General features: G+C 35.9%; 1 protein-coding gene across 1 annotated transcript in view; it reads left to right on the top strand.

Annotated features, from left to right (window-relative positions):
• Nucleotides 1-12,544, top strand: part of LOC107702557 (tropomyosin beta chain-like) — a 25,898-nt gene extending 13,354 nt beyond the window's left edge. Inside the window, exons 3-8 of the mRNA XM_016504914.1 lie at nt 4,352-4,485; nt 4,811-4,928; nt 5,572-5,642; nt 8,272-8,347; nt 8,914-8,976; nt 12,121-12,544. Coding sequence (XP_016360400.1) covers nt 4,352-4,485; nt 4,811-4,928; nt 5,572-5,642; nt 8,272-8,347; nt 8,914-8,976; nt 12,121-12,255 — 597 coding nt within the window. The 3' untranslated portion in view covers nt 12,256-12,544. The remainder of the gene's footprint in view (nt 1-4,351; nt 4,486-4,810; nt 4,929-5,571; nt 5,643-8,271; nt 8,348-8,913; nt 8,977-12,120) is intronic.
• The last annotated feature ends 418 nt before the right edge of the window (nt 12,545-12,962 follow it).

Genomic DNA, 12,962 nt, shown 5'->3' with positions numbered 1-12,962 from the left:
TGCCGTAGTCGTGTGTTTATTAGTCACGTTGAATCAATGAAAGCAGTTGAATCTTCTGTTTATTCAGCTGCAGCGAATAGCCTCTGGCTTTTGGATGGAGATTTACTGCTGATCACAGAACCGTGCTTCACTGAAAGATACGCATGACAATCGCAGCTTCTGTCGAATCGCGAACTCGATTCCATTTCAATTTATCGTGCAGCCCTACCCTCAAAGCATCCTAGGTGTATATGACTTCATCTGCATCATCCGCCGGAACGGCTTGCACGTGTGACAGTCAGCAGAAGTGAGAAAGTGTTTATAACGTTTTAAATATGGATATTTTTCTTACAAAAATGCATGGATTTGCTGCAGGAGGCCTTTATTCACCCCCCGGAGCCGTTTGAGGCACTTTTTATTACGGATGCGCGCACTTTATTTGACTACTTTTGTACTGTTGAACAAAAACACTCACCTACTCCCATTCTAAAGCTTGGAAGAGCATGGATAATTTTTAATATAACTCCGACTGGATTCGTCTGAAAGAAGAAAGTCATATACACCTAGGTTGCTTAAAACACAGGCTAATTTTCATTTTTGGGTGAACTAAACCTTTCAATCAAATCCAAACATTAAGTTCACTTCAAAAACACGTTATCCAAATATCAGTATCAGTTTAAGGTGAAACAGTGCCGAATGAAACAATATTCAGGTGTGATCTACTACACGTGGAGCACAGCAGCGAGTGAGAGCTCCTGAGCTGTCCGATGAACTTGAGCTAATGCGCTGGACCTGAGAAGAGGATTAGGGGTTATATTGAGGCCAGGTGATGTTGACGACTTAAAGCATCTCTCACTTCAAAATCAAGCTCTTTCTGTGACATGGACCTGTGAATATGTGATGCAAGTGGTCAATTAAACAGGTGATCATGTGATTTTAGTCCACCTGAATGCAGACACTTGAGTCATCAGCCCACGGGCCCAGACTAAGTTAATCGTTTTGTGTCCTTGTCCTCCGGTAGATGTGTTGATAGTTTACATGAAGATAAACATAAGTTTGGAGAAAAGTTTAATTTGTTTGTTTTCCAACCCCTCAAGTCCATTTGATCTCCCATATGTGCCTGCTTTACATTAACGGTGCACTTCGGGATTTTTATTTATTTTTTCATTAAAAATGAACAAAAATCAATAGTTGAACAAGAACAACAAAACTGTTTCCTTGCTGTACCCCAATTCACAATAGTAAGCTTATAATAATGATCTATAATTTAAGCTGTCAGGTCAGATTTCTTGGGAAATGTCAGTTTTACATCATTGAGGCGGTGAGTGACAGAAGTGCGTTCAATGGATTGACAACAACTTACCATTGTTCAGCTGACAAAACATCTTTCTGAAAAAAAAAACCCTTTCATTAGACCAAAACAGTTTTGAAAGTTGTGAAAATGACATGACACTCCCACACCATACATGCAGCACGAATGTGCAAATGACTTGTGCATGCAATTTCCTGCTAAATCTGAACTTCTGACAGCTCTACAGTATAAATCAGTATTCTAGCTTTATCAAAGTGAAAGTAAAGACGTTGTTGGAAGGTGGATTTTTTTTCTGCGCTCTCTCTTTAATGACATTTTTCATGTGTAAGGAGTAATCTGAAAGTAGTCAGAGATGGAATTGCTTAGAAAGTGAGGATAGCATTACGGCTATAGTTACACAAAGCAATGTTGAGGTTGGAAACATTTACCATTTCTGAACCCAAGTTTAATTATAGTTTTCAGCATGTGACTTTATCTGATCTGAGCAATCACAAAAAGGTCATTAATGTGATTTACTTTAAAAATGGAGGTCAGAACAAAAGTGGCAGTTATATTACTTGTTCAGATGTTTTTTCCAAAAATATTTCTATGTATAAAGTCATTTATGTCCAACACTTTATTTGAATGTGATATTTCTACTGAAATTGTTCAGCTGACAAAACATCTTTCTGAAAAAAAAAACCCTTTCATTAGACCAAAACAGTTTTGAAAGTTGTGAAAATGACATGATACTCCCATGGTTATCTTCCATTACTTCCATAATTTTTTTTATTAGTCTGGCGAGTAAACAAACAAATTTACTAGCCAATGGCGATTCAATTGCCAAGGTGTCCGTAGAGGGCTGAGACTTCAATTCTGCTCACACACTTAAAATAAATCCAGATTTGGTTTTAGATTTATTAAAAAGCATCTTAAACTTCTTATGAGGTTTCAGTTGTTTTAGCTATTTTTATATTTTATCCTGCATTTTAACCTTGCAATGAAAATAGCTTTAGAAGCTGGCATGCCTTTAACCCACAAACAAATTAGGCCACCTTTGTACTGAGCAGTGTCGTTTTACTAGAGTATGAAGAAGAACTTCTGTTGTAAAGATGTTATTAACATTAACATATTAATATTAGAATTGCCATTTTTTGGAATATTGTCTAATAGCTACAGGCATGTTGTTTCGGGGGAATTCTTTAAAATGATAAACCGATCATCCGTTCATTCATGTTCATTGTGTGCTGTGTTTGGTGACACATTAAAGGGTTAACATAGTAGTAATAGCATTGCTAGCGTGTAGTTAGCTATTAAAGCATTGGATAAACAGTTGATACTGAGCTCAACCCTCTTTACACAGTGAACTTTGCATTTTTAAAGTTTAACTTTAAAGCCAGCAGTGCATTCGGAGAGAATGTGTCCGATGGGAATTTCTGCTTTATAATTGCCAGTGAATGCATGAACTAATAAAATGGATAGCTTAAATGGGAATTAAGTTGCTTTGGATAAATGCATAAATGTAGCAATTTTGTTTGGTTAACAGTTCCATCGATGGTTCTTGTAGGGCTTTTGAGGAAGAATTTTTTTTTTTTTTTTTTTTAGAAAATTCCTATTGCTTCTGCTGCCCCACTGTTGTGTGTACTGTGATGTACTGTCTGTTTTCCACCTGTTTTAATGTCTGCTCAGACATCAGACTATCCTGCTCTCACTGTATGTTTGACACTGTGAATTCATTAATAGTTTTGTGGTGAACAATGGGAAACAGTATTTTAGTACAGTGTTCTGCTTGTATGATGGATATTTTTGTTGTGCAATGGATATTAAAGAAGATTTAACATCTTTAAAGACGTTGTTAAAGTCTTAAGACGCACTGTTAAATTTACAGAAGAGACAGTAGTCTCTTACTAGATACTAGTTGCAATTGTTGAATGTTTACATTTAATTGAAAATCATATTTTTGCAGGTTATATCGTGCATTAGCAATTAATCGCAACATGAAAATTTGATACCGGCATATCCCTAATCGTAATATACTGTGTAATATTAGAAAATAAAAGCTATTATTATCATTGTTATATAATATTAGCTTAAATTACTAATGTTATATTTTCTGCATAGCATACATTTTATGTAAATTTTATAGCCTTCTATTTGCACATTGCTCTGAGGAGAACACTGGTTAGGATATGAAAACAACTTTTGTCAATAAAATATGGAAAATAAAAATAATTTGAGAGTTGTACTGATTGCAACAATAAAAGTCTACTTTTTTTTTTTTCCCGAAAGATCTGCTTTTGAGAAAGCATAACAATATGAAGACAGAAAATGTGTGGTTGGAGTCAAAAGTCCTTTATCTTGATGTTCTAGATGTAATTTTGCACTTAATTGGACATTAATCTCAAGATTTTCACATTGCATGTTGCATTCACATTATCCAACAAGTTCAAGTTCCAGATCACATTTGTGACCCTGGACCGCAAAACCAGTCATAAGGGTTTTATACATTAAAACAAAAGATATTAAAACATATACTTTTAACACATAAAAGATTTATACATCATCTTAATTTAAATTCATTTAAAGTGTGATTTCTGTACAATTTTGTATATGAGACCATGGACCACAAAACCAGTCATAAGAGATTTATACATCAACTGAAAGCTGAATAAATAAGCTTTCCATTGATGTATGGTTTGTTAGGATCGGACAATATTTGGCTGAGATACAACTATTTGAAAATCTGGAATCTGAGGGTGTAAAAAAAATCTAAATACTGAGAAAATCGTCTTTAAAGTTGTTCAAATTAAGTTCTTAGCAATGCATATTACTAATCCAAAATTAAGTTTTGATATATTTACGGTAGGAAATTTACAAAATATCTTCATGGAACATGATCTTTACTTAATATCCTAATGATTTTGGGCATAAAAGAAAAATCAATAATTTTGACCCATACAATTGCTACAATTGGCTATTGCTACAAATATGCCCCAGCGACTTAAGACTGGTTTTGTGCTCCAGGGTCACATTTGTCCTCCATGGCATGGTGTGCATTGACTGATTCTCCTGTGATGGCAGGCCGAGGCTGAGGTGGCGTCCCTGAACAGACGTATCCAGCTGGTAGAGGAGGAGCTGGATCGTGCCCAGGAGAGACTCGCCACCGCGCTACAGAAGCTGGAGGAGGCCGAGAAAGCCGCAGATGAGAGCGAGAGGTGTGACCGCAGCTTCTTTAACACTTACACTACACACCTGGGCTTTGTTCACGGGGCAGTTTTTTATGCATTTGACACACATCCCTTTAGTTTTCTGTAATCAGAAAAAAAGCATGAAATGTATTTTTTCATACCTGTTCAAAGCCAGAGTTTTAGGTAGTTTCAAATAGTTTTTTGTCATTCGAAAGACAAACTTTCCACACTGTAAAGGATCAGCCGTCCGTCCAGAGTTTCATGAGTATATCCCTTAAACCTGTTTAGACTTGAGTTTGTCTGTTCATGGCATTTCTGAATGTAATACTGACCGTGTGGTCTCTCCATACAGAGGAATGAAGGTGATAGAGAACAGAGCAACAAAAGATGAGGAGAAGATGGAGATCCAGGAGATGCAGCTGAAGGAGGCCAAACACATCGCTGAGGAGGCTGACCGCAAATATGAGGAGGTGTGCATGTCAGCCAGCCTCACATTATTAAACGACTGGAGGCTTCTTATAAGTAGATGCTTTTCACAGAATATTGAATTATGGCCATGCATAAAAGTTCCAAAAAAGTTCACAATGATTGAATGGAAAACATGGAAAACATTATTATTTCTAGATTCAGAAACACTCAGGATTCAGACAAAAGAAAAAGCCAAGTAAGCCCGTAAACTTGCTGAAAATAAAGAAGAAATCATTTATTCATGTTTTCTTATGTTTCATGTTTATTCATTTATATTTATACATAGCATTTATACACAGCATTGGCTTGTGGCCATTTCTTGCAAGTTTGATAGATCGTATCATAGACACCCTGCATGTATATTCCAAGTTTTATATCCAGCTGCAATTTCTGTCAATGTAAGCACTTCTACTGAAGAACAAACATGCTGCTTCCTTGATCAAATGGTCACTAAATATATTTTTTAGTTTTTTTTAGTGTGGAAGATGTGTCACTATACCTAAACCTGAATTTTCCTGCATTATTGTTTATTGGGGATTAACTTCCTCCTTCGTAACTTGGCTTTACAGATCTGTGATATTTGTTATTTGACTGTAATTGTAAAATTGGGTCTATTTGTGTGTGTGTGTGTTTGACTGACTGCAGGTGGCGCGTAAACTAGTGATTCTTGAGGGTGAGCTTGAGCGCTCTGAGGAGCGAGCTGAAGTGGCTGAGGCGTAAGTACATATAATGCATATTAAAAACAGTTTAGTTGAGACTGAACTTTATTGCTTTATTCATAAATAAATAATAATATCAGTAACCTTGTGTGTTAACAGGGGATTCTGTAGTCATTGATATTTGATACTGATACTTTAATTTCAGTAATAAGGGAGCATATTCCTGGATGTTAAAAGTGAAGGCTAGCACTGACATCATGAAAACATGAACGAGCTTAATCAAACTCCTTGCCAAAAATGTGTTAATTGTATTAATTTACTCAGAAACAATGTGTGGAATATGTATACACGATGGTAACAAAAGTGCATTACGTTTGCATGAATAACATGAGTTTAATATGCATGTCTGTGTTACCTAAAACAAATTGCAAAGCTACGTTCAGAAAACTTGTTATTTCCAGGATTCTGTCTGCTGCAAATGCTTTTTATTTTAAAGCTGCAGTCCGTAACTTTTTTTGGTTAAAAATGATCCGAAATCAATATTTGAGCAAGTACATAACCAGCCAGTGTTCAAAACTATCGCCTTACTTTAGCCCGATTCACAACGGTTAGCTTATAATAATGTTTTCTAATTTGAGTGGTACGGGTAGGTTTTCGTGGGAAATTCGAGCATGCTGCTGCATCATTACGTCACGTCTGTAAACATAAAGAAGTTGTCCCGGCTACTAGACTATCGCATGTGAGGATCTTGCAGGTGGCCGATCGTTTGTAGCCTTTTCTCACAGCAGCTGGAATAATTAAATGTATCATTTTGATGGCGGATTGTAATCCAGAAAGGATTGTGTTTATGAAACACATGTGAATGAAATTAAATTATATTCCAATTTTAAATGTGCTTCTGATTACAGATATCTTATGTGGGATTACACAAGATTTGTATTTTAAAGACAACCAGTTTGAAGGAAGCATAATTTGCTTTTTGGGTTAAAAGAATTTCTTAATATGAAATTCGAATGGTATGACAATTAGAGATTAGACTGTACAGAAATTGAAATCTACTCGCTTATACACACTATACTCATAGTCACGCAGTGCTGATGTTGTTAACATTATTAATTTGAAAACAAAGTATAACAATAATAATAATTTGAATGGTTTTATGTGATATGAGCTAACCGATCTTTAGATTAAATCGCCATTGGTAGCGTGATTTATTGTAATGCTTTTTCCCTCAGTTGGTCAGAACAAACGTGGAAGACTTGTTACTTACTTTTTCAGATGACAATATCCGGTGAAAATTCTTATTTGGGTTGCAGTTGCCGTACTGTATTAAAGCTTTAATCAGGATAAAACCGTATATTAAAAGCTAACATAAGCAGTAGCATTTACAAATAACAGCGTATCTAAAAGTATGAGACAACAACAAACAAAAAACATAGGCCTACCATTAAAAGCCGTGCTTGCACAGGTTCTGCACGATCCTCTTCAATAATATCCTCTGCTTCTCAATCGAGCTCAAACTGATAAGCGATATTAACGACATCATTGTTTACAATACAACCGCAGCACATGCCGCTGAGGTGAGGGGCGGGACGTTTAGACGCGCACTAGAGGCGGTTTAGCCAATCACAACACACAGGGCTAGCTAACCAATCAAAGCCCATCGCTTGTATCTGAGGGCGGGGCTTCATAAAAGCAGGAAATGATCAGTGTGTTTCTCAGAGAAGGGACAGAGCGGTGTGGAATAAAGGTAAATTATGTGAAAAATAATGCGTTTTTTTTTTTTAAACGAAGCATTAACACCTGTTAGACTGCACCCCATAAACACAATCAAGCCTAGAAAAAAAACAGTGAACCACCCCTTTAATAAAATAACAGAAGAGTTTTCCGGATTATTTAACAACAGCAAGGTTTCTGATTGTCCATTCTCCTTGTGTTCAAAATGCATGATCCCCCTTATCCTGTGACTCCCCATTACCTCCCCCTTCCCCCACTGGCCCATTTTGGATTAACCCAGTCGAGTCAGGCAGCTGGAGGAGGAACTTAAACTCATGGACCAGAATATGAAATCCATGATGGCCGGAGAGGAAGAGGTACTGCCGAGAGACTGATATAGCTCGTTAACTCCGGCTTCTCTTGACCTGTCCTCACTTTCGGAGATCTGTGTCCTCCTGTGCTGCTCTTCTCAGCTCTCTCCCTGTGCAGATAAATGCATCTTTTGCAAAAGAAAAAGGGACCTCAAGTAGAACCTTGGGGAATACCACACTTTAATTACTGCTGTAATGTAACAAGCACCTAGGAAACTATTTTGTTTTATTTATTTTATTTATCATTATTTTTAATTCTATTATTGTTGTTTAGTTTATTTGTATTATTTTTTATTAATTTTTTTTTATTAATTATTAGTTTATTATTAAAGCAGCCAGTCCTCAGGTGCCGTTATATTCTGCATTGCTTTTCTTAAGAAACTGTTTCGTGAATAACATGTAAAGGCATTTAAAGTGCCTGATGTGCTTGGAACTTTGAATGGCTCATATATTCAGTCAAAATGAAGGGGAATGACCTCATTGTTCCATTCAGGTTGGGGTCTCTTTAGCTTAAAACGTTGCCTTTCCTGTCTTCTCAAAGTGCTGTCTCTCTCCTTTCCTTTGCCCTTTCTTTTCCCGCATCTCTTGCTGTGGTACAGCAAATCTGGTGACCTAGAGGAAGAATTGAAAAATGTCACCAACAATTTGAAGTCCCTGGAGGCACAGGCTGAGAAGGTAGGCAGAGCCCTAGTGTTTGTTTGCAGTGAAAAGTCCAAATGCCCTGCTATTCATTTTCAAGTCAGACTGCCCATGTTCACTCTCACATGGGCTTATCTGTATTTGTGGTTGTAATTTGGTCTTTGTACAACAAATGATTGTATCTCACATGTCATTTATCCAAATTTTAAGCCAAAGTTAAAAATGAGATTCCCCTTAAAGCAGCGTTGTATACAGGGTGCGATTAGCCAATAAAGTGAATTGTTCCCTTGGTTGAGTAAAATAGCTTTCTCATATACTCCCAGTCTCCATAGACTTCACTGCCATCTCTCTTTTGCCAATGCTATGCAATGTTCTTCTTCATATTTTTTAAAATACATTTACATATGTATTTTAGTATTCTGCAGTGAGTATTTAGCCTGTAAAGAGTTTTTAAATATTGAGTGGTATGTAAATAAATCCTTTGTTTTATCTTCAAAGGCATAATTATTGCACAGATTGCAAAAAATGCTCTTGCTTTTCAGTTTATCTTCACACAATGATAGCTGCAGCATCAATGATTCATTTTTTTATTTATTCCCCAGTACTCCACAAAGGAAGACAAATATGAAGATGAAATCAGGGTACTCACTGACAAACTCAAAGAGGTGAGTTTATGAAAATTCAGCACAACTACTCCTCTCTATCAGCTATAAACTCAAGCCATTTGGCTCATTTAAATTTGACACCGTATTATTATACACTATGTTATGGGAGCCTTAATAGCTCCATGTTAAAGCTATCTGAAACCAGACTTAACAACCTTGACCATAGAAACTGCAGTAAACTGTGGTAAATAAAATGTGGTAAACTGTAAAACATGACTGTGCAGAAATACAAGCTTTTCAGTCCACACAGCACTAATCCTTACAGAAATAAACAATGCAGTTACTAACACTTTTTTTTGTTTTGTTAGCGAACATGGACAAACACGGTTTTCTTATCATGGGTTTAAGTGGCACATGTTCAGTTACAGACTGAAGTCTTATCATTTGTGTAACCAGAACTGATTTGGTAGGTTATTGATTGCTAGAGATTTTATTTATGGATACAGTTTTATGACTGGGGTTGTTAGCCTGGTTGTTGAGTGAACACGACAGTTCAGTTTTGAGAGTAGTGTCACTGATTATGTTTAATTAAATACTAAAAAAGACCATATATTTATGTATATATGTGTGTGTATGTATATGTATGTATGTGTGTATGTATATATATACACATATAACATATAACATATATATATATATATATATATATATATATATATACAGTTTATGAACTAAAAGCCGACACTGGTTCACTAATATGGTTAGTCCATCCGTGCAATGTTGAACTTCTTTATCTCGGAGATAAAAAAAAAAAAAGATAGGATGCATTTGCAGGTTTAGTTTCACTTGATTGTAGGTTCACAGTCACTTCATCCAGCGCTCTTTATGTTCCCTGTGTTCTAAAGAGTCACTTTGTTTCATTGAGTGAGAAACCCCTTCAAACAGTTCAGTGTGTAAAAATAAATAATTCAGATAACAAAACAATTCAGGCCATTTTGCCAACCATTTGATCAGCTCATTGATCGTCGTTACGCATGTGACTAGGTACAATAGCGCTGTTGTTCATGTAATATTTCTGAAGTATTCATTTTGAGAAAATGAATGAAAATATGTTGTGAAATCGCATCATATGAACCCTTTAAATGTTTTTAAATTGTTACATTTCAAGGGTTGTTTGTAATTAGGAAAATTTATCTTTCACAATATTTTTTAACTTTTTTTCACGAGAACCACGGACTATGAACAAGTGTTTCTGAATTCTTCACTGTGTTGTGTGCGCTCTTATCCACCTTATTCTTCAATGCGGAAGTAAGCCGGTTTCTGTGAATGTGCGTTCGTTAGATGCTGTAGGGAAATACCGAGAAGAATAACAAAGTGCAGTAAATGGTAAAACTGTTTGCACTGCAAACCAGTGTGTTCCTAATTAAGATAATACATTAAATTAATCTGGTAAGACACACCAATTTGCAATATCAAGCAGCAAAAAGAGCTGTTTTGCACAGCTAAAAATAGCTGGACGTAGAAGAGACCATAAGCCAGAGACATTAAATTTACAAATGGCTGCGACCGCTCTTACGGGGAAAATAAGATGGATATGAGGCAGTGCAGCGATTGATCAAAGCCTAAAGAGATACACATTAGTCTCTGCAGTTTTTCATATTAATTACAATGAATTCTAAAGTCAGAAAATACTTTGTCAATTTCCGGTGAAAGCTTGATCAACGGATCTCCTTCAACATACTTGACGTTCGTTCTCTAGCATTGCTCTCATGGTGACAAACCTCAATACTTAAAGGCCACAATAGAGTTACTGTCCAATTTTGGTGCCATTAAACTTAAACTGACTTGCTCAGCGAGATGTTCTGGTCCAAATTGGCTTTCTGTGATTTCAACTTCAGTTTCAAACCTAGAAAATTGAAATGATAAACTAAAATCATAAAGTAATGCAAGATGTCACTGTTTTCTTAAAAATATATAACTGCCTGTTGTGTATATTTTTAAGTTATGTATATTCCAGAAAGCAGGTTAAACTAACCCAAGTAAGTTAACTCTGAGTAAGCTGTTAACTTTCAAAAACCAAGGTAACTTTGTAGATTTTTAACTGGTTTCAACTTCTGTATTTTTATCCAAATGTTGGTATATTGCATAAAAATTCTGGATGAAAGCATCAAGATATGTGAACAACATTATCGAAATGCATTTAAAAAAACTTGCTTGAGGTTTTTATTTAGTTGTTGTTGAATGTTCATACATTCTAAATATATATACATTTACAGAATAAATCCCTAGATGAGCTCAAAGTCATGTAATAACTGCTGTTTATATTTTGCATTATTGCCCCAGCAGAAACAATTTTGTTGTGCTTTTTTAACATTCCTGTTTTTTGTCACACAAACGTGTAACTTTGTTTAACACAGCCTGGTCAGAGTTGCTTGTGCTATTGACAGCTCCTTTAAAATGCTCTGGGTTTTATTAAATATTGAATGCTTCCATATTACACAAACTGCAGATGGTTCAAAAACATGGCTTCTTGTTGATAGCTGGTTTGACAGAAGAACAAAAACTTGACAAACTCATATAAAAGGTGCTGATGAATATGGAAACATTGAGCTGCAAAGATACTGTTATCCAAGCTTTTTTAGCTTTCCAATTCATTCACTGAGAGCTCTCATGTCTCCATGTTGAGAGAAATCAGGAGTTACAAGAGACCGAGACGGAAGACATCCTTCAGCCTGAGGCTTATTCATTTCACTAGTGAAAAGGGTCTTTACAGATGACAAAAATATAACTTTTGGGTTTTTTGTTATTTAAAAAAAATAAATAAATAAGCAAGCCCGGTCCAGGTGACAAAAAGTCATGCAAAAGTAATGTAATTCATTACTTTCCATTCAAAGTAACTAAGTAATGCAATTAGTTACCATTTCATGGAGTAATGCAATGTTGATTTTCAAATAGTCGTATCTCGGCCAAATATTGTCCGATCCTAACAAACCATACATCAATGGAAAGCTTATTTATTCAACTTTCAGATGATGTATAAATCTCAATTTAAAAAAAAGGACCCTTATGACTGGTTTTGTGGTCCAGGGTCACATATACTCTATTTGAAAGAATCTGGATTCTTAGAGAAAGATAACAGTCATTCCCATCATTTTTATCGTTTTTTTATATTATGATTGCCTGCTCGTTTTATGTGTTTCTGAGGTTGTAAATGAAGGCTGTCTCACCGAATCTCTTCTTGTTCTTGCGTCACCAGAGAAAGTGGCCCAGGCCAAAGAGGAGAATCTGAACATGCACCAAGTGCTTGACCAGACCCTTCTGGAGCTCAACAATTTATAAAGACGGAGTCTCGCAGCACATAAGCTCTCCAGCGGGGCCTGACGCAGCTCTTTGCTTTGATAAGTCAATGTCTTAGAGTCACACACTTGCCGTTTTCTTTCCAAACAAAACAGCCCGATGCAAACAATGTCTTGCAATAGCAGCGAAGCCAGCAGTACGTTAAACAAATGATCAACCTGGATTTGTAGTATTTGTAAGAAATCCATTGTGACCTAATTTGATTTATTCTAAACATTGTTTACTACAAATATAGCTTTTTGACCTCGACTGAAAAAAATCCTGTAATTCTCAACTTTGGATTTAAACCATATACTAACAATTTAAAAGCAAGATTTTGTACAATGAAATCACTTTTGAGGTTACTATTTTTTTTTTTAAGCATTTTCATTGATTTGTACCAAAATGCACAGCTGTGATTGTAACTAATGTGTCTCATATCACCTGCAGAATTGTAATATGAATGTTTCCGTATGCAGTGCTGCAAACTTGTGGCCTTTCAATGAAATTCGTGGCTCCAAATGCGACATGCGGATCTCACGTCCTGCTCCCAAGGAAGAGGGTCCAAAATGAATTTGTGCTGATAAACCCTTGCTTTAAAAGGTTGTGAAATGGCTCCAGTAGACAACACTAAAGCATCTGTGATAATTATATCAAATTGGGCCTGTAAGACATGGCTTATGTTTTTGACTATAATAACTACTGCAAAC

The sequence above is a fragment of the Sinocyclocheilus anshuiensis genome, unplaced genomic scaffold (assembly GCF_001515605.1).
Source record: "Sinocyclocheilus anshuiensis isolate Anshui unplaced genomic scaffold, SAMN03320099.WGS_v1.1 scaffold210, whole genome shotgun sequence".
Taxonomy (NCBI): domain Eukaryota; kingdom Metazoa; phylum Chordata; class Actinopteri; order Cypriniformes; family Cyprinidae; genus Sinocyclocheilus; species Sinocyclocheilus anshuiensis.
The sequence above is the reverse complement of the archived record's forward strand: the minus strand, read 5'-3'. Positions and strand labels throughout refer to the sequence as shown.